Source organism: Phalaenopsis equestris, unplaced genomic scaffold, assembly GCF_001263595.1.
Source record: "Phalaenopsis equestris unplaced genomic scaffold, ASM126359v1 Scaffold000761, whole genome shotgun sequence".
In the NCBI taxonomy this organism is placed as follows: Eukaryota; Viridiplantae; Streptophyta; class Magnoliopsida; order Asparagales; family Orchidaceae; genus Phalaenopsis; species Phalaenopsis equestris.
The window spans coordinates 4,218,596-4,244,824 of NW_018165201.1; the positions used below are offsets into that span (position 1 = coordinate 4,218,596).

Sequence of the window (26,229 nt, forward strand, 5' to 3'; positions counted from 1 at the left end):
TTCCCTCTCATGGATTTAAATCTCTTCAACTTCATTTGGTTGAATTTCTTGACTTATTCTACCCTTTCCGCTCTATTCACATTGTGGTTTCTTCTCAACCAGCTTTTTTCTCTTCCATTTTTGGCATACGTAAGCTACATTTAACCCTAGGGTTCTCTCTTCACCCCTCCAAAAAGTCATTTTTATTTTCGGAGAAAATTAAAGAAGGCTGAATATAACTAACTGTCTTAAACCTACTTGCAGGGTTCACTTGGAACAAAGCCTCAGATGAGATTTCCATTTTTGCAGAGGACTGTTATTTTGACATTGGTGATGATAAGCAGTTTTTATATCTGCTTGTTCTGCTTGAATCAACAGAGGTTCAGAATAGGTCCCAATGTGGTAACGTTCGATGTCGGGGAAGAAGCTTATAATCATCACAGTATTGCTACCTCCGAACCTCCTCGTCTTCACTACCCTAAGCCTAGAACATATACAAGGTAACTATGCTGCTGATGCTGTTTTATGTTTAACTTTGGGGATGTTTGGCTGCAAACATGATTTAACTTGAATAGGATTTAGTAAATCCTGCTCTGGATTTATCAAATTGGTTGAACTACTGGATTTAGTAAATCCGATTTATGGGTGAAACGAATATAAACTTGAATTTACCCGTCGGTAGATTTAACATTCCTACATTTAGCTATTTGGTTAGAAACACAAATCCATTGCAAATCCTATTAGAAAGGCGCTACCACATAGGCCTTTAGTTTAAGGTGCTATTTGGTTTTTTTCTGTATGATTTAAGTGAAATTTAGCATAAATTATGCCAAATGTTTATTTGTGTGTGTGCGCGCGCTATTAATTTAATCTTAATGATTAATATTGTTAATTTCTAATCTTGATTAATCTTATTTTTATTTTTTCACCTAATTTATCAACATATAAGTTATTATTTAATTAGCTTAATAAATCACTAATTTATCATTAGTTGAGTTATTTAATTAGCTTAAGTAAAATTTAATTAATCTAATTAAGGTTGATATTAGTGAAGTAAATATAATAAGATTTCCCACTCACTTGAATCCTTAAATTTTGAAACAATAGCCAGACAATTTTCAGGATTGAACCCAAGTAAGATTTAATAAACCCAATGGACAAGATTTGCTAAATCCTACTTGTAGTCCTCTTAACAATAGTTATAAAAAATAACTTTCAAGTTTTAACCCCTCAATGTTCGCCAAATCTATTTTTTTAGGATTCACAAAAACCTATTTGAAATAAATACATTTGTGTTAATTTCCTTGATTCAAATGACAGAAATGAGTGTGCACACACCCCAGTTCGATTCTTCGCAATTATATCAATGCAAAGGTCTGGCAGTGGATGGTTTGAAACTTTACTAAATAGTCACATTAATATCAGCTCAAATGGTGAGATATTTTTGGTCAAAGAAAGGAGAAGAAATGTGTCTACTATCATGGAGACATTAGATAAAGTTTATAATTTGGATTGGTACAGTAGTGCTTCTAAAAATGAATGCACGGGCGCGGTTGGCTTGAAATGGATGCTTAATCAGGTATAATCTTAAATGCTTCCTATAGTTTCTTCGTTTTTCTTTACAAAAATTCTTTTTAAAGAAAGAGAAATTTATCAGCACACAATTCTTATGTGTTTACATGTTTAAACCTAAACTTTCATATTTACATACATTGGTGTTTTAAAACTATGCATAAAAAATATATATTTCACTTTTAAAAAGTGGTAATAATGCTACTTTTGATATGATACTAGATATTTGAGAGCTATAGATGTAAATATGAAAGTTTAGGTGTGAGATATGTACATACATTAGAATTTTGTGCCATGTATGCAAATGCCCCTCAAATGTCTTTATGATATGTTTTGTTGCCATCATATTTGTTTTAAAATGAGCGCAATTTAAATTTTGATTGATTAGTCATATATTGTACTCATATTAAAGAAAATGTGATTACCATAAAGCTTGTTATTACTAAATTTAGGCAAATATATCCTTACTTGAATTTTCTATTCTTTTTAAAGTTGCAATAGTAATTTTTCTACTTCAGTTTACAGTAGGTAGGGTTCTAGTTTCTTATGCATGGGGTCATCATTCGTTATGCAGTTCTTAAATTTTATTTATTTTTGATGAAAAATAACTCCTGTTTTGTTGGTTTGGAGGTTGGTTGATGAATCATTTGTTCCACTTAGAGTTCCGTTATGATTTGAAAATTTTGTGTTATGGTGTCATTTATAGAAGAATTGTATTTGAATTTTGTGTAGTGTTTCACTTAACTAAAATGAATGCTATTTGGCAATAACATTCAAATCATTTATTGTGCTTCCTAAGTAGCTTTGCAAGGTAATGCAAGGCTTGAGTTTATACTAGATATGTGGGTTGGTTGAAGTAGTGACATTGCAACCAAATAAATATTTCTTATTGGCCTGAAAGTTCAGTTTATAATTTATCTTACTTTTTAAATAATGATAGTTGTGAAAAGGCTTATTTTGTTTTTTTGATTAATGACGAGGCTAAAAAAATAGACAGTTCAACCGTACTATTATTGAACAAATTCAAATGCATGAAATTTTTTACTTTATAGATCCACACTCAATATAGAAAGAGTGAATGGGATAAGTTGTACATGACTTTTACATTTTTGTTGGGTAATTGATAAATGTAGGTCAGAACGTTCATCGGCCGGTAAGTGTTTTGTTGAATTTGACAAAATGGTTGGACGTCTTGTTGTGAAAGATGTTGAGGTTATTGAGAGTAGACTTGTTAAGTGGAGTTAGGTATAGGTGGTTATGGAAGAATAGGAACATTTGGTGAAGTTGTATAACAGTTAGGGGGGAAGGAAATAAATGTATGGTCTTCTGAAAGATTATATCAATTGAAGTGTGTATCCTTTCAAGTAGGGGTATTTTAACACCAATAATCTTTCAAATTTTGAGAATTTCCTAGGAAAATGAATCTCATTGTATGAGGAGAGTTTTTCGTGCAAGTGGAAGGTATGGTTGGGGCAAAGAATTGGCAAGCTATTATGATAACATCGCGATAGAACTGACAAGAAACTTTTAAGTGAAACATTAATGTCTTTGTAATATCAAGAAGATGATGGGCTTTTTGTTGATCAACATCATTCTACTAATATGCATGGGGAAAAAGGTTTGATGTATAATATCACCGGTAGAGTATAATGTGCAAAACTAAAAATGTATAAATTTTATTGCACACAATGCCGAAACTTCTTATTGATATGAAAATGTATACTTATATTTCTTGATTAAAATTTCGAAGACCTTTGAATAACATTTAAACAAGTAAACCAAAGTAATTCATGAAAACTCATCATTGAATGTGACAAAATAATATAATCCTAGGTAAGATAGGGCTAGGACCTCAAATATTCGAGTGAATTAACTCAAAATAAAGATGATGACAACTAGTGGTAGAAAGTGAAGAATATACATAGTGGTGCTTGCATAACTCACATGCATGCAATCAATTTTAGATAGAGAAAACCCTGAAATATACTAGAAGAAGGATGACTTAGTCAACAATGTTGGCGAAAAGTAATAATAGTGCAGGAGATGGCAGAAGGAACATTTATACTGAGTAGTAAACTCCTCCAACTTCGACACCTTCACCAGTCATTTTCTTTGAGCTATTATTCTGAAAGACACAATAAGGTGAACAAAATGTTACAAACCAATAATGAATTTTTAGGCGATGAATATATATTAAGCTGACAAAAAATTATGGGACATATAAAACATTTGAAAGTGGTAAAGTTTTAAAATGATACACAATGTGAAGAGATGATAGAAGTTCATATTTACTTCCATCTAAAGCCCAAGATTTAGTGGCAGAGAGAATTGCAGTAGATCAAGAGGAGAGGCAACATAACACTCTAAAAGAGATGTGTCGACGTAGTAAAGTCTTCTAGAGAGAAAATAACTCAGAGGTTGAGGCACCGTAAGGAGTAGGTAGGGTTGGATCACTTGCATAAGTATGCTGAGTAATGGAGGGAAAGATATTCTGACCATGAATATAATCTGTTACTAGAATGTTTGCTAAGACCATAATACTCTAGACCACTTCTAGAGGCAACAAAATGATCAAGTTTGTTGTGAGAAATGACAAGAGATGAAGGGAAGTCAAATTAGAATGTTGTTTTTATTCATAAAAATAATTGAACTTGCAAAATTGGAGTTTTTGAATAAAAATACAACTTGTTGTATCCTAAACAAGCAAATAAGCCCAATAAATGAATTCATGCAAAACAAACAAACATTATTGGAACTCATTTCATGAAACACACTTCTCAAAATCAACTCCAACCACTTCGAAAGTCTTATATTGAAATAAATTACCCTTAGTTATTTTATAATTTTTCTTTCCTTTTATTTCATTATATTAACATGCATATTGTAGGGCCTCATGCATAATCCTGAGTACATAGTTGATTACTTCAAACAAAAAGGTGTTTCTTCTATATTCCTATTCCGAAGAAATCTTCTCCGTCGACTGGTCTCATTGCTTGCAAACTCTCATGATCGTGATGCTAAGCAACTGAATGGGACTCACAAGGCTCATGTACACTCGAGACACGAGGTCTGGGTTCTTGCATCCTCATTAATAATTTGGTCCAATTCGATATAATTATTTATAAACTGCCCCTTTGCCAATTGGGGCGCATATATGTAAAAAATGTTGTACTCAAAATTTGAGCCTTTAATTTTTCTTCTTCATGGTGAAATGCAGGCTGAAGTTCTGGCAAGATTCAAACCTTTGATTGATGTGAAAAACTTAATCCCTGATATGAACAAAACTATAAAATGCAGTACAAATATTATTCAATACTTCAAGGGCACCCGCCACATCGTCCTATACTATGAGGATCTTGTCCGAAACCAAAGCGTAAGTATGCTATGTCCCTTCTGATTTTTTTTTAGTAGCATTTACATGCATGCTACCCAATTCCTATGTATTTACATATCTAACACCTAAATTTTACTGTTTTAACATTAATACCACCTAAATCTTTTATATCACTTCAAAAATACGAACTTCTTAAACTTTTAAAAAGAGACATGCATCTTTTCATGCATAGGTAACGTGGCATGCATGCAAAAATTAAACTTTAGATGCTAGATATGTAAACACATCGGAATTGAGTGGTATGCATTTAAACCTTCCTTCCTTTTATCAAATTTTCCTACTTCGTTTTATGGCAAACAATCTAATTTTACAGAAAATGATGGATGTTCTCGACTTCCTAGGAATTCCACATGAAAAGCTTACAAGTAGGCATGTAAAGATCCACACGAAGCCATTGTCAGATCATATTGAGAACTGGGATGCAGTCTCTCAAGCCTTGAAGGGGACGGACTATGAAAGTTTTCTCCACTCTGACTACCAAAGAAAGTAGAAGATCTCATCGCCTAATTTTTTTTTTTAATGCAAGATTTACATACATACCACTCAATTCTTATGTATTTACATATCCAAAACCTAAACTTCAATGTCTAAATACATACCCCTTTATCTATGAATGAAAAGGTATATTTCACTTCTTAAAAGTTACAACGGCGGTATTTTTTCTGTGATATAAAAAATTCGGGTGTTGTAAATGTAAAATTTAGGTGTTAGATATGTAAATTCATAAAAATGGAGAGCTCTATGTATGCAAATTCCCCTTTTTTTTATCCACACCAACAGCTTCATGAGATCCTTTTTTCCTAATTCCGAAATTTTGGCGGCGTCACAAAGAGTTTATCCATCAATTGTTCTTTTGGAAGTTCCTCAAGATTTTCCTTTACATGCATACTTGTAAGACTCTGCATTTTGATTTTTTACTTCTAGCACAATCAGCTATAAAGTTTTTCTCTTTAGTTGCTTCTAGTATTTCTGTGCAATGTATTTGTTTGGTGGATCTAAAATTGATTTCATGGCTATTGCTCAAGCCTAAAAGATTGTTGTTGTTTAATTTATTCCTTTTATTATTCTAAAATGTAATGTTGTTTATTCAAATCACCATAAAATGGGTTGAAATTTCTTATAACAATGTTCATGCTACATGTCTACATTTCATGAGATTTGATATTTGATATTTGATATTTAAGTTATATGATTAATGGGAAGAAGAAGAAGATATGATAATGATGATACAGGTATGATGCAATACATATCTATTTTAATTGATAGAACTTTGTTATATTTCTTATGAAATTTCTTTATTTTCTTGTTCATTAAATGAAGCTAGAGGTGGAAGAACGCATCAGATCTCCAAGAAGAACACCAATCAAGGCTTCCACAATCTCTTGAAGGTCACCAGTAAGGTTTCACAATGTGAAGATAAGCAATTCATGAAATTTAAATATTCTTCATTTATCCTTCATATTGATTTTGTAATTTATGAATGTGTAGGTTTATGTTTCTTTCATATGTATGTATGTATGTATGAGTTGAAATATTTTGATCCAATTTTAATTATATTGAGTGTTTTAGTTATTGAATTTATTTTAAGATTGTGGATTATATGAGAAGAAGGATTCATGTATAATTCTATGACACCAAGGTGTTATCAAACTTTGGGTTTTAGATATGTAAACAAAAAGAGTTTGGGTTTTAGATATGTAAACACGTCTTAAATCAACAGCTTTGGGTAGACCAAGTACAGCATTTAGCTGCCAGCATTTTAAGTATCTGTCACGTCTTACAAAGCTTCCTGAGCTGGTTACTAGAAACCTGGAGATGAACATTCCACATCATTTATTACGTTCTAAGTTCTAGAAAAGTAGTACTTTGACTAACAAAATTCTTTTTTTCAATTCAATGCCTGCACGTCCCAGATGTTAACTGTTTATTCAAAGTTTTCTATTTTGTAAAATTCTTTTTACTTCAGCGTTGCGTTTCAGCAACAAAACCTTATGGAATTTTGTATAGGAGTCTTCATTATTTTGCTCATGTTGTGAAAAGGACATTAATTTTTATTTTCTGTCAAAAACCTTTTAAAATTCCAATTTTTATATAAAAATTACCAAAAACAAGGAAAAAGAAAAGATTAATTATAGTTTCACAGTTGTTTTGATCTTTCTTCCCCAAAATTTGGACTATTTGGCTTCTGCTTAAGCATTTTAGAGATCCCATTAAGCCTTTATTTTTTGGTGAATCTCAGTAGTATTTTTTTAATTACTTCTTTACTCTTCCTATGTTGTGGAGCCTAATTTTTATTGTAATTTTTTCTTTATGAAGCGTGATGCTTGCTACTAAAAGAAAAAAAAAACCTTAATGTATATCTATCATAAAATGAGCAATTATAAAGCTACATAAATTTATCTCTTTTTATGCATATAATAAAAATATGTTAGGCTGAATCTCTTAGAGGGACGACCTAGCCTGGATGGCCAACCTGAACGACCCAGCCTTGGCGAACAACTCAACTTGGACTACCCAACCTGGATGATCGACCTAGCCTTAATGATTGATTAAGTTCAGTCGACTGAACTGACCATGCCAACCCGAAGCCAATTAAGCTTAGTCGATTGAGCTAGAAATCAGCCAAAGGACAAGCTCGTACATGTAAAATATCAGAAATATCTCAATACAGATCTTTAAAGCAATAATTCAGAATTTAACATCCTAAAATGAACTTTGAGTGGATCATGCCATCAAAAAGAGGAGCAAAACAAGGAGAAGAAAAAAAGGAGTAAGTTCGATCTACCCCACTCCAATTCGACCAAGCCAGGTCCCAATTGACCTAGCATGGATGACTCAACTTGGACGACCGAGCCAAATTGGACGTCTTAGCCTGGACAACTGACCCCGCCTGAATGACTGACCTAGTTTAGCCGACTAAGCTGACCCTACAACCCCTCCCCCCACCCACAAAAGAAAAAAGATCCATTGATGACACTCTAAGGAAAATCTTTCATTACCCTCCTATTTTTTCATTAAGTATTTAAAGTTAATATACATATAAAGATTTTGCCACAAATATTCGTGGAATTTGTCAGTCACAAGCAGGTTTCCAAAAAAGTAAGAGGGAGGCGGTCTACACTTTTTGGATTATTCTCGACTGTCCATCCTACATCGCTCATGCATCATAAAAACCTATTTCTCATGTCTCAAAATGCTATCGTGCTAAGATTTTCTGCTCTTTAGCGACGGGATTCATGGTGGGTAGCATACAAATCACTCTAGTATTGAGTCTGGATAGTTACTCGCGCAAAGACTGTGACAAGATTTGCTTCATATGTCTAGCATATGGTGCAGGCTGTCCAAGGCGATGACCTAATCGGGCTACTAAGACATGGATGGTGTAAGACTTGAGTTAGACGATAACATCTCAATACATCGGCTTTTCAACCCCATTTTGTCACTCGGCTTTAGAACATCTTCCAAAATTACTTCTCATTCTTTCTTAAACAAAATTTTGACTTGTATTTGGAGAGACGGACGATATCAATTTAATTTTTGTAATTTTCTTTTTTCTTTTCACAGTTGATTTTTAAAAAGATAAGATAATTAGAAAAATTAAATTATATATAATAAAAGTATGTCAGACTGAATCTTTTAGAAGGACGACTCAGCCTAGACACCTGCCCCAACATGAATGACCCAATATGGACAACTCAGCCTTGACAACTAATCCAACCTGGACGACTGACCCAGAGCGATGATCGACCTAGCCTGGACTGCCAATCCAGCTTGGATGACCTGACCTGAACAATCGACCCAACATGGGCGACCAAACTAACATGGATGATCGACCCAGTTTAGCTGACTGAGCTGACCCGAAGTCAATTAAGCCTAGCCGACCAAGTCAGAAAGTAACTAAATGACAAGCTTGTATTTGTAAAATATCAGAAATATCCCAATACAGATCAAAGTAGAGATAAAAATATAATATGATCATGATGTACGACCTCCTCTATGAATAAAAAAATTATTTAATAAATAAGACACGACTTATCACCATCCATCAATGTTCATTCTCTCTCTTTTCGTTTCTCTGTCCATCTCCTTGTCTATTTCTCTATTTTTTTTGGATGTGATTTATGGGAAATCAGGATTTAACATTATACTTGAAATAATTTGTAAAAAAAAAGTCAAATCTGAAACAGTTTGAAAGTGATGGATTTCATGTTCTTAATGGTAAATCTAAAGTCTTCATTAATGACTAATCCATTCCATAAAAGTCTTCCCTTTAGGAATCTTACAGGTTACATATTGCCAATATTCAGACGTGACAGAATAAAACAAAAATAAGGAAAAAAAAAAAGAAAGGGAAAAACATGAAGGTTGTCTCACTTCTGCTTCTTTTTCTTTCTAATCTCTTCAATACTTCGTTAGCAGGAGACACCATCACTCCAAATTCCTCCATCAAAGATGGCCAAACCCTCATATCAGCCAGCGGAATCTTCGAGCTCGGCTTCTTCAGCCCCGGAAGTTCAAAGATGAGATTTTTAGGCATTTGGTACAAGAAAATCCCTGTCCAAACTGTCGTATGGGTGGCCAACAGAGACGCTCCACTCTCAGATACTTCCGGGAGTCTAACGATCGGAGAAGCTGATAAAAATCTCATCTTGCTCGATGGATCACAGACACCTATCTGGTCGACGTCACCTTCATCAAAATCGATCAATCCAATTGCACAACTGTTGGACAATGGCAACTTCGTTCTTAGAAACAACGATGGTACTTCCGAAATCTACGTTTGGGAAAGTTTTTACAGTCCCTGCGACACTCTTCTTCCTGGAATGAAGCTCGGTTGGAACTTAAAAGCCGGAATTGAGTCAAAACTCACAACATGGAAGAGCTTGGACGATCCTTCTAATGGAGACTACTCGTTCAGTCTTGATCTTAGGGGATCACCAGAGATGTTCGTAAGGGATGGATCGCAGCCAACTTACAGGAACGGTCCATGGACTGGTTTTCAATTCAGCGGCGAACCGGAGATGGCTCCAAATAGCTACATCAGCTTCGATTTCGTCTCTAATCAAGACGAGATATACTACACCTACAAAATGCTCGACAGCTCCATCACCTCCAGATTGGTGCTGAACCAGTCTTTGCTTCAAAGGTACGTCTGGTATGATTCCATGTCTTCGTGGTCTCTGTACTGGTCAGTTCCAAGGGATCAATGTGATTCCTATGCTGAATGTGGTCCTTATGGTGTCTGCAACCCAAATTATTCGCCAGTTTGTAGATGTGTTCGAGGATTTGAGCCAAAAAACCTGCAAAATTGGAACTTGAGAGATGGATCTGATGGTTGTGTTCGAGTTACAGAGCTGGATTGCAAAAAAGGAGATGGCTTTCTGAAAATGAGCGGAATAAAGCTTCCGGATACAACAATGGCTGTGGTTATTGAGAGTGTTAGTTTGGATCAGTGCAGGCTAAATTGCTTGAAGAATTGTTCTTGTTTGGCTTATGCGAGCGCTAATATCAGTGCTGGAGGGAGCGGTTGCATTACTTGGGGAAGTGAGCTGATGGATCTGAAGCAGTTTGCTGATGGAGGCCAAGATTTTTATATAAGATTAGCAGCTTCTGAACTTAGTAAGTTTTGATATTGCATCCTGCCTGCATCAAATATGTGCTTTTGTCCACATTTTTGAAAAAAAATAAAATAAAGATATTACTAGTTCTTTGATTTCATATTTTCAGGTAAAGTTTTTTTTTTTTTTAATTTTTTTTTATTCTTTTTTACTCAAATATCAAAATTCATGGTAAAACCTTAACTCAGATATTTCATTCTCATCAAACTCTCAACAGTTTGATCGTGACATGCGTAAATACATCGGTTCAATGGTTCAAAACAATCACATGCGTGCTTAATATGTAAATATCAATATTTCAGATGGTCTGTATGTAATCATCCTGTCAGGTTAGACAATTAACTTAAGTAGAAGCAAAATTAATGATTAAATATTTGATGGATGTTTACTTTTTTTCATGAAATCATTATTTCCAACACGTTTGTTGACTGAATGTCTGAATGGTTTAGAAAATGGAAGCCACACATAATTGTGATAGTGATATTAACAATAAGATTAATGTTAATCTCTCAGTATGCAATTATTTTCTTAACATCACAATATCTTTTAAAACAAAATGCACAATGTGGATTCAAGCTCAATACTCATGTGCATTGCAATATCAGTTTACACACTACTATTTAAAATTACATGAAACATTTGCAAATAATTTTGATCATAAGTCTATGAGTGAAATAAGTATTTTCATTCCTACCCAAATAAAGGTTAACACAATCACTAATTTTGACAGGAGGAAACTACAAGAAGAAACATGTAATTATAACAGTTGTAATTTTCTTTGTGCTGATTCTTCTATTGGGATCTGCTGGATATTGGCTCTGGAAAAAGAAGGTGAACATTACTGGTATGTAGAATAATTTACCCTTCTGAAGCTCAAATTTAAATTCTTTTTTCGGATTAATTTGATAATTTATAACAGGTTATTGGAGAAATAAGTCAAGGCAGTTGTCATTTGGTTCTGTAATTACTGAACATCTGTCAGATGATGAAGGTAGCAAGAGGAAAAATACAGATCTCCCATTATTTGATTTAGAAACTGTACTAGTTGCTACTCAGAATTTTTCAATTTCTAATAAGCTTGGAGAAGGTGGATTTGGAATAGTCTATAAGGTAACCGTATTGTAATTTATTTGTATTTCTCTCTTGTAAGATTTACATACCACTCAATTTCTATGTATTTACATATCTAACACCTAATCTACAGTTTTTACATACATGCCAACTTACCTATGCATAGAAAGGTGCGTTTCACCTTTTAAAAGTTAAAATGGTAGTATTTTTTATGTGATGCGAAAGATTTGGGCGGTATAAATGTAGAAAGCAGAGATTTTTGTTTTTTTGAAAGTAGAAAGTAGAGTATAGGTGTTAAGATATGCAAATACATAGGAGTTGGTTGGTATGTTTGTAAATGTCCCTTCTTTATTTAATTTAATACTAAAAAATTGAGTTTTGATGGACCAGGGTAAGCTTGAAGATGGTCAAGAAATAGCTGTGAAGAGACTGTCAAAAGGTTCATTGCAAGGACTGGAGGAGTTTAAAAATGAAGTTATGTTGATTGCTAAGCTTCAGCACATCAATCTTGTTAGATTGCTTGGCTGTTGCCTTCAGGGAGAGGAGAAGATGCTCATTTATGAGTACATGGAAAATAGGAGCTTGGACACCATAATATTTGGTTTGCATTTATTCTTAACAATTAATTATAGGCGCATTTACATACATAGTACACAATTCTTATGTATTTACATATCTCACACCCAAACTTCCATATTTTCACATATAGCACTTGATTCCTTGATATCACATTAAAAAATAGCACTATTACCACTTTTTAAAAATGAAATACACTTTTTAATGCATAGGTTTAAAGCACCAAAGTGCTGTGAATGTAAATATGAAAGTTTACGTGTAAGATATGTAAATAGTTAAGAATTGTGTGCTACATGGGTAAATTTCCCTATTATTATAAATTATCAAAAAGTGTAGTGATAAATTCTCGCTTGAACATTGAGTAGATAAAACTAAATCTTCTCTCTTGAGCTGGCCGATGCGATTCAAAATCATCGTCGGTGTTGCTCGTGGGCTCATCTATCTTCACCAGGACTCGAGGTTTCGAATCATTCATAGGGATTTGAAAGCAAGCAACATTTTGTTGGATCAAGAGATGAACCCTAAGATTTCTGATTTTGGATTGGCGAGAATGTTTGACGGAGAGGAGACCGATGCGTATACTAAGAGAGTAGTTGGAACATAGTAAGCATCATATCAAATATGCATCCATGATGTCATATAATCGTATCAATTTCAATGCTAACTTGTTTCATTCCGTGTAGTGGATACATGTCGCCAGAGTATGCAATGGATGGCATCTTCTCGGCAAAATCAGATGTCTTTAGCTTCGGTGTATTGGTTCTAGAAATCGTGAGTGGAAAGAAGAACAAAGGAATTCATATTTCTGACCAACGTATAAACCTTCTCGCTTATGTAAGCATCAATATTACTATGAAAATAGCAATATCATCGGTTAATAATGCTTGGATTGCAATTCTTAAGTTTTACATATATCACACATATACTTTCATATTTACATACCTAGTAATTTGTGCTTTATACCTATATGCATGAAAATGCATATTTCACTTTAAAAAGTGGTAATATGTGATATTAAAAATCCAAGTGTTATGCGTGTAAATATGCAAGTTTAGGTGTGAGATATGTGAATACATAAGAATTGTGTGCTATTTATGTAAATGTTCCTCATTTAGAAATGTTAATAAATCAAAATCGTAATATCTACTAATAATGTGACATTACATGGAACAATTCAATGAAGTAGCACTAATGCTATTATTATATTTTCAGGCGTGGAGTCTATGGAAAGAAGGGAAGGCATTGGAGTTGTTTGATGCATCATTAGATGATTCCTGTTTAGAGAGTGAGGTGTTGAGATGCGTTCACTTAGGACTATTGTGTGTTCAAGAAAGAGCAGATGATAGGCCATCAATGTCGTTGGTGCTTCTTATGCTATCGAGTGCGAATGTTATGTTGCCACGTCCTAAAAATCCGGGTTTTTGGGACGCCGAAAGCTCGAGCGAAACCAAATTGTCTTGGAGCTTTTCTACTAATGATATGTCCGTGACGAAGCTCGAGGGTCGGTAGAGCAATGAACAAAGTGTTCTTTTGACTCTTTTGAATTTGAAGGGTTCAAGATACGACAATGTTGCATTACTTTGAAGAATGCAATATGCAGGGAACATCATAAGAATGCTTTCTTGGTCTTCATAGGATCGTTTTACTAAGAAAACTTTAAGCAAATATTGTTTAATTTTCTTTGAGTGTTTTTTATTATTTGATTTTATTTATGTAAAGGAGAAATATTAGAGAAATGTACTACAAGAAGATGTTTATATGCTGAAGCTATCATATTATGATTATTTGTCAAGGGAATTACAAAGAGCAAAGTGATTGGTACTATTCTGCAATATATTTTTTCATAATTGTGCTATATTTTGAAAATTTTTATTATGCATATAAGCTTTTAATCTCCCAAAGAACTTAAAGTTATAAAATAAAGGCACTTTATTAAAATACAAGGGCCAAATGGACGCTGTGTATTAGGTTTTGAAGTACTTGAAGAGTGCGCTAGAAAAGAGTTTGATCTTTAGGGGGAATGTGCATATACATTGAGGGCTTTTGTGACTCTAACTGGGTTAGTTGTGCGGATGACAGAAGGTCTAAATCATGATACTAAATGTTCGTAGGGGGCAGCTTGGTCTCTTGGAAGAGCAAGAAACAATCGATAGTAGCAAGGTTAAAAACATATGCAGAATAAAGGGCTATGACCTTAGGAGTTGTCGAGTTGATGTGGCTGAGAGCCCTATTGGTAGAGCTCAAGGTGGACCAAGTAGCTCAAATGAGGTTGTGGTGAAACAAAAAAGTCAGCAATCAACATTGCCAACAACCTGTTGCAACACGATGAACCAAACATGTGAAGATTGATAGGTTCTTCATCAAGTAATAACTGAATAACAGACCACTAAAGCTAACTCATGCAACCAATGAGGAGCAAATGACGACTGCCTCACCGAAGAACTTAAGCTCATTAGATTTGTCTATGTTATGATGGGCTTAGTGAATATCTTTTGCTCATCTAGAGGAGGAGTGTTGAGATTTGTATCTAGATTAAGGTCCTTTTGGTAAAAAGAAATATAGGAGATGCCTAGGGGTTTATTTGTAAAACATTGTAAACTATATATAAGCCTCTGTCATGAATGAATAGAGTAAGTTTTTTGAACCGATTATTTCTTTTATATCTATATTTATCTATACCTCTTTACCATCAATATTTTGTTGGTGATAAGCTCGACAATGAGGGCTGTGGAGACAACTGGAGGCGAGAGGGACTAAGCTTGGGACAAGGTAACCAGCAGTCTGCATGACTAGCGTAGTGGCGATGATGAGCAGGGCAGCTCAGCCAACCTATACAACGTAGGGCAGCTGACAAGGGTCGGATTGGGATGGTTTCTGTCGAGGATTAGCCAGTGAAGAGAGGAGTCCAGGTGTCGTTTGAGCGTAACGAGAGTGAATGCATCATCATATGGAAGAGGTAAATATTTTCTTTTATTTGTGGGTGATTACAATAGAATGAATTTGGTGTATTTTTTGAAGCATAAAAATAAGAAGTATTTGAAAAGTTTATTCACTTCAAAGCTTTGGCAGAAAATCAAAGTGGCAAGTATATTAAAAATCTAAGTACTGATAGAGGTGGCTAGTTTACATCATATGAGAATGACAAATGTTGTGATAAACATTAAATTTTCAGGCAAGCAACTGTTCCATAAAATGGGGTTGTGGAAAGAAAGAGGGGAACGGTGGTAGAAAGGAAAGAAGTACGTTGAAGTTAAAGAATTTATCAAATATATTTTGGGATAAAGCTATTCCAACTACAACTTATATTTTGAATATATCTCCAACAAAGATTGTTCAAAATAGTACACCTTATGAAGCATGGCATAGTAGAAAACATGTAGTTAGTCATTTGAGGGTATTTGGAAGCATTACATATGTCTCGAGGGATGGTAAAAAGAGAAGCAAATTGGATAGTAAATCTAAAAAGATGATATTTGTTGGTTATAATATTTATTCAAAGACATAGACTATTTGAGCCAAAGTCTCAGACGATCATTATCAGTAGAGATGTTATTTTTAATGAAAATAGTATGTGGGATTGGAGTGAATCTACTCTTGTTGATAAATGAAAAGCAATAGTTGAATTTGAAGAGAAGCATGAAATCGATATTGCTGATAATTAAGATATTAATGTTGATTCATCATTAAGCCCATCACAATCAAACAATTCATCACTTAGTTCATCGTTATCAAGTCCAAGATCAATAAATTGACGTACATCTGATGAAAGACAGACTAAAAAGATGATATCCTTAAAAGAGTTATATTATTATTTTTTTTTTGCTTTTATCATTTTAGAACCATCAAATTATGAAGTCGCTTGTGGAAACGAAGAATGGGAAAATGCTATAAATAAGGAGGTTGAAGCTATTGAGAAAAATGATACTTGAAAATTTGTTGATATGCCGCAAGAAAATGTTCCAATAGGTGTGAAATGGATTTACAAAGTGAAATACAATTCAGATGGAAGTGTAAAATGACACAAAGCAAGACTTGTTAAGAGTTATGCACAAGAATACACATAGATATATATATATATATATATATATATATATAAAATCAAACAGAACGTTTCATTATTACAAATAAAAAGGAGAGAGTTTATAAACTAAAATGGGCACATTATGGTCTTAAACAAGCACCAAGCAAATGGTATTGTAGGCTTGATTCATACTTCCAAAAGAAGGATTCCTTAGAAATGAAAGTGCACCCAAATTGTATACGTCGACTTAATGTATTGATATTCTTATAGGTTGTTTATGTAGATGATATCATCCAAAATTTTGATTGAAAATGTCAAGGTTGATATGAATAAATAATTTGATATTATTGATTTGGGTTTTTTGCACTAATTGTTGGGCCCACAAATAATTCAAGCAGATGATGGGATTTTTATATCTCAAAAACGGCATGCATTGAAGTTACTAAAGAAGTATCATATGCTGACTTACAAAATCTGATCAACATCAATAAAATGCAAATGAACAAATTGTTCAAAATGATGGTACAACTAAGCCAAATGAAAAAGTATATAGATTAATTGTGAGTGGTCTTATGTTCTTGAATTATATCGGGTATGATATTATGTACTCAGTGAATCTTATTCTAAGATTTACGTATAATCCTTTTGTGCATCATCGCAGCAGCCAAACACATTCTTTGCTATATTTGGAAGAAAACTATGATATTTGTTATAATTTTGTTTCTAATTTTAATTTAGCTGGTTTTACTGATAGTGATTTGGAAGATTCTAAAGATGATCGAAAAAGTACAAATAGATTTATTTTTAGACTTGGAGTTAGCATGATATCTTGGAACACAAAGAAGCAAGAAACTACTGAATTGTCATTGTTGAAGGTCAAGTATATCGCAGTTTCATCAACAACATGTTAAGCAATTTGAATGAGGAGAATATTATAAGATTTTTAACAAACCCGTTTGAAAACGAGAGAGATATTTTGTGATAATAAATCCAAAATATCTCCCGAAAAATCCAATATTTTATGGTAGATCAAAGCCTATAGAACCCAGATATCATTTCGTAAGAGAAGATGCTGCCAACATAACTATTACAATCAAGTATTGTTCTGCAAAAGAGTAATTTGTCGATGAATTCACAAAGCCTTAATTTACAAAAAAATTGAGAGATCTTGATCAAATCATGGTGTAAGATTTTTGCATTGAAGGATTATGTTAGATTTAAGGTAAAATAGTTTAATATTTCTCTTAATTTAAATATATATGAAACCATGTGCCATGTGTGTGAAAAGATGTGAAGGAAAACAAATATAAGTTTTGAGTTCTTCTTAAGTTACTGTGCCGTAAGTGCTTTAATTTTATTTTTCCGTCTTTTCTTTATTTTTATACTAATAAATCTATAAGGAAATACTAAGGAATAAAAAACCTCACATCAAATGGTAGAATTCTTAAGGAATGAATTTTAGATAAGTACTTGATACAATACATATAAATAAGAGAGATGATATATAAGGAAGTTAACCATTAAATGTAATTTAATTTCCCGTTGTTGATATGGTATAATATAAAAATATATTATTACATTTTGGTAACATGCCAAGAGTAGTATAGGCAGTTATGGAGACTTTGATAACATGACAAGAGTGGCAGGGTGGCATAGAGAATTACGGGAACATTATTGCTTCCTAAAGTTTGTGGGGGTGATACGACATTGGCTAACATTCCAACATTTCTGTATGCATATATATATATATATATATATATCAGATAAGCCGTCAACAAATTTGGTATCAAGAAATTTTACAGCATGAATCTCAAGACATTTGGCATGAATGTTGGGCCATTTTTTTAGCAAAAAGTATCCAATCTCAAAATAAAAATCATCGAGGGCTCCGATTTCAACAAACTTACAATTACGACTCGATAAGAAAAACTAAATGAAACCAAAATTAATCCAATTCAAGTAAAATCAAGCTCGTATTAAAAAAATAAATAATTTTAGAAAGCTTTGAGGGGTTAATTGGAGGGTCTAATGGATTCTAAATCTAAAGAGCTTATAGTAAAATCAAACGTCTATATGAGCTTAATCCAACGAGCTTGAGATTACTCAATTCTAACATCATTAAGACATTCAAATATCCATAAAATTTCATATGATCAAAAGAATCGCTCTGAGTCGTCCGACGGAGTGATCCAAATTCCTGACTTATCTATATGAGATGACATTACCAAAAAATATAAATAGAACCCTATTCCCTTTATGAAATGCGAGAAGACCCAGACCTAGATCTAAATTGTGAGAAAAAGAAGTGAGTTCAAGTGATGTTATAGACTGAAGACCCAACGAATACTTCCTGCACCCCCAGTCACCGACCACTGTAGACCACCCCTCATTGACGACCAACAATCACCACATGCTTATCATCATTGGGGAAACTTGCAGAGTAACGACACAATTGCAACAAAGTACCTTACAGAGTCAAGACATACGATGTGGTGTAATAATATACCTAGAAGACAGTGCAATGAAACAACTCGATTATAGTGTAATAGTGCACCCTAAATTCAATGTAACAACATACCCCCAAAATGATGTAACAAATAGTGTCGTATTTAAGATCCGACGATAGTTCTTGATGACAACGACTTACGGTTGTCATACTCAAGATACAACGACATTTTCCAGACTCCTGAATTTCTCTCCTCGTAGCATTCCCCTACGACCTTGGTGGTCAACTGACATCCTTGCAACTAGTATGTCTACATGACTCACAGGCACAAAGCTCTAAACTCCGACTTTTATGGCCTACATAAGTTATTGCAGCTCCTAACTTCAGTCTTTGTGACCTACGAACATTATTGCAACTCACATTTATAGCCTATGAGAATAACAAGATCCTACGTGGCTCACAGCTCATGCAACTTTCTACTTTGGCCTCTATGGCCTATGAACATAACTGCACCTTCTAACTCTGGCCTCTATGTCCTATGAACATTATTTCAACTCACTAAAACGGCTTATATGACCAACTTTGACCTATACAACTCACAGCTCACACAACTCCTAACTCCAAGCTCTATGGCTTACGGACATTATTATAGCTCTCTACTACAGTCTATGTGATCAACTATGACCTACGTCGCCCATAGCTCATGCAACTCTTAACTCTGACATTTGTGGCCTACAAACATTATTACAACATAGCATATGTTACCAATTACTGTCGACGCGGCTCACAACTCATGCACCTCTAAAATCCGGCCTTTGTGACTTATAGACGTTATTGAAGCTCTCAAATGTACTCTTTATGGCATAAGAATATTATCACAGCTTACCACTACAGCCTATAAGACCAACTATAGCCTACATGGCTCACAACTCATGTAACTCCTAACTCCAACCTTTGTGACCTATGGATGTTATCGTCACTCACCACCATGGCCATGTTGACCTCATTTTTGGTGAGGTCTGTCTCCCTCTCTGGAGCCTAGGATCTAGCTATAGAGCTTCCCTATTGACTCTTCTACAGGCCCAATGCTGACCCACACTAATTAGAAATTCAAACACTTCTTAACTCCTAGTAGTCTCATGTGTCTAGTTTCAAATCCTCAACACTTGAGTCGATTAAGACCAACACATTGAAACTCAAGGTGAGTTCCCAAAGAATTGGAAAAAGCCCTAACGAGACCATTTGGACTTGAGAATTTAATGTTTTGAAGAATCACGCACATACATACACTACACATACAAACATTATAATTCACACCACACACATTATAATCCAATTACTTCACAATTAAAATAATCAAATCACCATTATCCTTAATTAAAATTCAAATTTCTCATAAAAAAAGAAAAAAATGAATATAAACAATAAAATAAAAAAAATATAATATAATAATAATAAATGACAATGATAATAATGATAATTAATATGTATGTATGTATGTATGTATGTATGTATATATTATTCCACGCACGCACGCGCATGCAAGCACACACACGAGCACGAACACATATAAATGTAAAAAATAAAGTTTAGGTGTTATGTAAATTCACATGAAGTGGGTGGTATGTATGTAAATGCCCCAAAGGGGGATTTATATACACACACACATATAAATGTAAAAAATAAAGTTTAGGTGCCATGTAAAAACATATGCAGTGTGTGGTATGTATGTAAATGCCCCAAAGGGAGATTTATATTTTGGGGCATTTATATACATAGTACTTAAGGCTTAACTATTTACAAAATCAACACCTAAAAAGCTTTATTTACCTGGATACCATGTAAATCTTTAAAGAAGATCAATGCTCATTTTTACCACTCGATCATCTTTTTTGTGAATGAAAACAAATTTTACATATTACTAGCTCCTAATGGGGACTCGACAAACTTAGAGCAACGATTGAATGATAACGAAATGGTAAAACAGAGCATTTTTTGAAGATTTATTCGGTATACCAGTAAATAAAACTTTTCAGGTGTTAGATATCAACTACACTAATTCAGTCCACAAAGAGGTCCAAATCTAGTCCCCAGACGCATTGTTTAAAATTTTGCGAGGTCATTTGACGGTTCAAATATTCTCTAAATTTTACATACATGAAGATGAATCCAACATATACATTCTGCTAAATTTTGAAAAGAAGGAAGATTTACATACATACCATAATTTTTATGTATTCACAAATCTAACATCCAAAGTTTGATATTAACACTAATAACATCCCATTGTGATGAACCTATTCATGAAAATGTCTATTTCACTTTCAAAAAGACAGTGATGAGGGTATTTTTTATGTGACATTAAAGATTTGAGCAGTATGTATGCAAAAAATGAATGTTTAGGTATTAGATATGTGAATAACCCTTAAAAAAAATGTAAATGAATTTTTTATTACCTCCCAAGAGTTAATGTAAGTGTTGCATTACTAACAGAAGGGGATTGCCGCTTAGTCGAGGATGACTCAGCTTTAGCTACAAAAGCTGGACATTTGGGGTCTGGTAACACCTCATTATTACTGGTTAACATCAAAATTATATCAGACATTAATGGCCTGTCTTCTGGCCTATCCTGAACACACAAAAGAGCCACTTTGATGCATCTTAAAACCTCATTAACTGAGTACGAATTCTCAATTGTTTCATCAAGTAGCTCCATTGCATTGTCTTCTTTCCACAGTCTCCAAGCCTGAGTTCACAAAATAATAGATTTATGCTACTTATGATGATGTAAGTTTGATCTTGAGCATCTAGAAAACTTATAGAGTCAGCTGTTCTGTTTTTAACAAATCTTTTAAGAAAGCTATGGAGTGAATTGCAAAAATTTTCTTTTTTAAAAATTCATATAGCAGTTTTCTTGCAGCCACTATACTTTACAAAACAAGTAGAAAACTATCCCAAATAGACCCTAAGATGTGATTTTTTACTTTGGTCTTACAAAGAAAATGTGCAACTCAACTTATAGTCGTGTGTCACCATCTTTATGTTTTCATTCATATTTGTGAACTACTTTTTTAAGAAATTATTGAGAATTTTGCTGCGTTTTTTAATTTCTTAGGTTTTTCTTTATGTCGCATAAGAGGATTCAAATGATAGTGAAATCTGCAGTGATAGCAACAGGGTTGAGCCTCTTCAAAATGTAGTGTACTTTTGTGATTTAATCATCTTTTCTACTTCATATTCTTTTTCACTCTGTGTATTTAAATAGGATCCACATGTTTAAGACAAAGGTGCCAATAAAAATACAAATATTTTCAAAAGTTAATTATTGTCATTTAAATATCATTAAATTGAAATCGAACAGCAAACTAAGATAAAGTTATTTCTAAAAAGTTATCAAATTTAGAAGCACTGATTAAGATGAAAAATCAAAGTACATGGAAATTAAGTTTAAATTCTTTAAGGATAACTTGAAATTTTGAAAATTGCACACACACAAAAAAAATAAATGATAAAAAAATAAAAAAACTTCAAAGTTTACATGATTTACCTGCTGTAAAAGATGATAATAGGTTTGAGAAATATAATCACCCCTGTTTTTTTGTCCGCTTATGATCTCAAGAGTTAAAACACCAAAACTAAACACGTCAGATTTCATAGAAAATATGCCGTCAAGCACATATTCTGGAGACATGTATCCACTGCATAACAAAATAAAGTACAAATTAGCAAACTTTTAAGAGCATGAGAAAAATATTCTCGTTGATGCATTAATTCACATCATAAAGATAAGAACAGACTCTATCCTTTTATAAAGCTAAATACTTTTTTAAAATAATTTTTAGGGACATTTATATACATACGACACAATTCTTAGGAATTTACATATCTGACACCTAAAGTTTGTTTCTTACATTTATAATACTCAATGTTCCGTAAGACATTAAAAATACCACTATCAATAACTTAACAAAAAAATGAAGTGCACCATCTCATATATGGTAGTGGCATAAATGTAAATATCAAACTTCTGGTGTTAGATATGTAAATACATAGGAATTGTGTGGCATGTACGTCTATCTTCCTACTTTTTATCTACTTGGAATTTAACCATTCAAAATTTTGAATAACAAGTAGAAAATGTGTGAAGACAAGAACTTCTTCAAAGGAATACATACATATCACTCAATTCCTATGTTTTACATATCTAACACCTAAACTTCAATTTTTACATACACACCATCTTACCCATGCATGAAAAGGTGTAATTCACATTTTCAAAATTGAGATGGTGGTATTTTTGATGTGATATGCAAGATTTGAGGGTATAAATGTAAAAAAGCGAAGTTTAGGTGTTAGATGTGTAAATACATGAGATTTGGGTGGTAAACTTCTAACCTTCTAAATATAAAGTAGTATAGTCCAATAAGCATAAAACACTTACTATGTTCCTACAACTCTTTTGGTCTGAGATTTTGCTTCGTTTCCTCCAAAAATTCTTGCAAGCCCAAAATCTGAAATTTTAGGCACCATCTCTTGATCTAGAAGAATGTTGCTAGTTTTCAGATCTCTGTGAATAACTCTCACAGCTGAATCTTGATGAAGGTATAAGAGACCTCGTGCGATTCCAACGAGTATGTTATAACGCATTCGCCAATTAAGTAACACTTTTTTATACTGGTCTGATCAGAAATGTTTTAATGTTGAATTAGAGATGAGTTATGAGGATTTATCGTGTAGACTAACGTAGGTTTCTTCAAAATTTACCCTACCATTAATAGAGAGCAGTAGAAGCAAAAGATGCTTAATCGGAGCTGCGTATAAGTATTCAAAGTGCTTTATTAAAAGTGATGTGCAAAGAAACGTTCTCATGTGCAAAAAAAATTGATTTCATGGCCAGGTGTGCATAAATTGTAGTATCATTGGCTTGTAGTTTTAAAGGCTAATATTATTTTGATAGTAGTATTGTAATGTTGGCGCTTTTCCATCATACCACCCAATTTCTACGTATTGACATATATAACAACTAAACTTTGCTTTTGTACATTTCTATCCTTCAAATCATTAGTATCACATCAAAAATACCACTACTTTAATTTTTTTTAAAAGTGAAATACAACTTTTCATGCATGGATAAAGTGGCATGCGTATATGTAAACATTGAAGTTTATGTCTTAGATATGTAAATACATAGGAATTGAGCGGTATGCATGCAAATTTTCCTAAAATGTATCACATGCAGTCATTTGATTTAGTATTATTTTGTTTGAATAAGATGATGCTAATTATAAGTTGCTTTTTTTTTCAATTCTATTAACCATTATAAGTGTTATTCCGTTAGCAAGATAAGATTGAAGTGCCATTTAAAATATTGCTATAAGGATGTCACCAAATTGAAAAATTGATACCCTTAAAAAAAATTTTGAATAATTGAAACTAATAAAATTATATGGCAGTAGTTCACCAACCAAACAGTCCCTTCAGAAAATTCATAAGTCACTCTGTAAACAAAAATGATTTTGGTGATATTGAAGATGGTTGCTAGCAATAATATTATAGAGAGTGAACTGCTAATGAGGAATAATATTGTTTAACAAAGTAAATGAGGAATAAAATTCTAGCACACTAGTATGACGAAAACGCAATTTTCTAATAAGAAATATTTATAATTGAATGCAATGCAAACCTAAGGGCAAAAGAAAAATAATAAATAAAACAGGATATGAAAAGGTAATAAAGATTATACCAAATAGAAAAGTGTCCAAGCTTTTGTTTGGCATGTACTCATATATCAGCATCTTTTCCTGCCTCTGTACGCAGCAACCTAAGAGCCGAACAAGATTTCTATGTTGAAGCTTGACAATCAACATCACCTCATTTTTGAACTCATCAAGTCCCTGCGTTGAACTTTCGGAAAGTCTTTTTACAGCTATCTCTTGTCCATCATCTGTCTTTCCCTCAAAACTTTCCCTAAAAATTCATCAACTACATAGTTATTATTCATGAAAGAAGAATTTGAGCAAGCTTTTATTGTCATAAATTGCTAACAAATTAATTTTTTGAACTACTTATATTGAAGTTATGCTTGATGAACAAAATTTCCCCTTTAAAATTACTGCAGCTATGCTGCCAAATGACGATGGTTGATATGTTGTTTAAATTATATTGCAACATGTCAGCGAATATTTAGTTGAGGGAATTGATATTCAAAGTTAGGTTTGAGAGGCGTTTAAAATGTGATGAAAATAATGTTTGTAACAGTATTAAACTGGTGTGGTCTCTTAAAAGGCTCTAAAGTTTTTTTATGCCTATGTAGATGTGTTGTGGAGTTCACTAGCTTGATAACTCACAACATGGTAAGTAAAGAATGTTACCATATCTAAATTATCACTGGACCTAAATTATTGTTCGTAGCAATTTGTACTAATTATTATTAAGAATGTTCTCAAATATTACTTTTTTATTTATTGTTCTCTTCTATTGGCAGAATGCAGGCATATATAAATATATTTGCACTATAAATACAAATGAAGACATAGTCTTTGATAATTCCCCATCCCTTATCCTAACATGGAATCAAAGTCGAGAACTAGAATTTTCCAGATCTTCCTCAAATACTTCTTGATCAATATCACACTTTTCAAATTATATCCATTTGTGATTCTCCCACTTACCTATCATTCTGACCCCTCAATACTCTGTTGGCTTTTCTCTCTTAGAACGTTGCCTCTTCCATCAAAGCCCGAGTCACTTTGAGCCACCTCTATTTCTTATACATATACACATCGCTCTGATCCACCTCCACTCTCAAAGGACTAATTTGTCATTGTTTTTGTCCCTGATTCGTTGGACTCTTTAATGATTACCAAACGCTTTCCAACAATACTCTGAAAGCTCTCTGGTGATACCTCTATCATCGCTTGCTATCAATACTCATTGTTAATCCTTTCATCGATGATCTCTATTGCTATCGCTAATTTAGATTTTATTTGTACCTTCTCTACATGTATAAGGGTGAGTATGATTTAGTTTAGTTCGTGTTTAACAATTTTTAGAACCAGACCGATTATGCCTATTCTCAGAAAGTTCAAACCATATTCTAAAATAAAGCCAATATTTACGCTTTAATTCAATTCAATTTTTATTTGATTTTAGCCTTGAGACTCAAGCGTAAAAGGAAAAAAATACTGCATTTAATATTAAAAAGGATGAATATACGTATGTATAATCTAAACATGTGTATAGAAAAGATATTCAAATGAATAACAGATAATGAAAATGCAAAGTAGGCTTGAACTTCTAAATAAAAAGAATTTGCTCTTACAAATTTTTAATTCTTAGCAACATTTACGATATATGAGAGATGGAAACAAAAAAATAAAAGATGAAAAAAAATGAGAATTGGATCTTAAGAGAACATTATTTATGCCTTTTCATTTAACATAATACACATTTTTCCTTATCCATAAAAAAACAAGATAATTAAGACGTGGAAGATAAGATTGCCATATACAATTAACACACACACACACAGATATATATATATATATATATA

The 26,229-nt window shown here is 33.1% G+C and overlaps 3 protein-coding genes across 5 annotated transcripts in view; 2 read left to right on the forward strand and 1 right to left on the reverse strand.

Moving 5' to 3' along the window:
* The window catches only part of LOC110030789 (nodulation protein H-like), a 7,464-nt gene extending 894 nt beyond the window's left edge, over positions 1-6,570 (forward strand). Inside the window, exons 2-6 of one of the 2 annotated variants that reach the window (XM_020733706.1) lie at positions 244-479; positions 1,300-1,558; positions 4,439-4,618; positions 4,769-4,924; positions 6,266-6,570. In XM_020733706.1, the coding sequence (XP_020589365.1) occupies positions 244-479; positions 1,300-1,558; positions 4,439-4,618; positions 4,769-4,924; positions 6,266-6,331 (897 nt within the window). In that variant the 3' untranslated portion in view covers positions 6,332-6,570. Of the gene's footprint in view, positions 1-243; positions 480-1,299; positions 1,559-4,438; positions 4,619-4,768; positions 4,925-5,258; positions 5,966-6,265 lie in introns of those variants that run through there. The other variant, XM_020733705.1, reaches the window with a different exon arrangement.
* Positions 6,571-9,179: 2,609 nt separating this feature from the next.
* Positions 9,180-13,969, forward strand: LOC110030785 (receptor-like serine/threonine-protein kinase SD1-8). Its single transcript, XM_020733699.1, has 7 exons — positions 9,180-10,564; positions 11,294-11,407; positions 11,483-11,673; positions 12,025-12,235; positions 12,576-12,813; positions 12,894-13,044; positions 13,423-13,969. Exons 1-7 carry the CDS (start codon positions 9,304-9,306, stop codon positions 13,717-13,719), a joined length of 2,463 nt encoding a protein of 820 aa, XP_020589358.1. The 5' UTR covers positions 9,180-9,303; the 3' UTR covers positions 13,720-13,969.
* LOC110030782 (G-type lectin S-receptor-like serine/threonine-protein kinase At4g27290) overlaps positions 10,175-26,229 on the reverse strand; it is a 33,015-nt gene continuing 16,960 nt past the window's right edge. The window contains exons 5-9 of one of the 2 annotated variants that reach the window (XM_020733695.1): positions 24,421-24,631; positions 23,119-23,215; positions 22,225-22,375; positions 21,134-21,423; positions 10,175-10,245 (exon numbers count right to left, since the gene is read on the reverse strand). In XM_020733695.1, coding sequence (XP_020589354.1) covers positions 10,200-10,245; positions 21,134-21,423; positions 22,225-22,375; positions 23,119-23,215; positions 24,421-24,631 — 795 coding nt within the window. In that variant the 3' untranslated portion in view covers positions 10,175-10,199. Of the gene's footprint in view, positions 10,246-21,133; positions 21,424-22,224; positions 22,376-23,118; positions 23,357-24,420; positions 24,632-26,229 lie in introns of both variants that reach the window. The other variant, XM_020733694.1, reaches the window with a different exon arrangement.

Bases quoted from the DNA above. Each gene is read 5' to 3' on its own strand.
- LOC110030785 (XM_020733699.1), top strand. From the start codon at position 9,304: ATGAAGGTTGTCTCACTTCTGCTTCTTTTTCTTTCTAATCTCTTCAAT. The intron at 11,674-12,024 runs GTAACCGTATTG...TTGATGGACCAG, and splicing joins GATTTGGAATAGTCTATAAG to GGTAAGCTTGAAGATGGTCA. The intron at 13,045-13,422 runs GTAAGCATCAAT...TTATATTTTCAG, and splicing joins GTATAAACCTTCTCGCTTAT to GCGTGGAGTCTATGGAAAGA.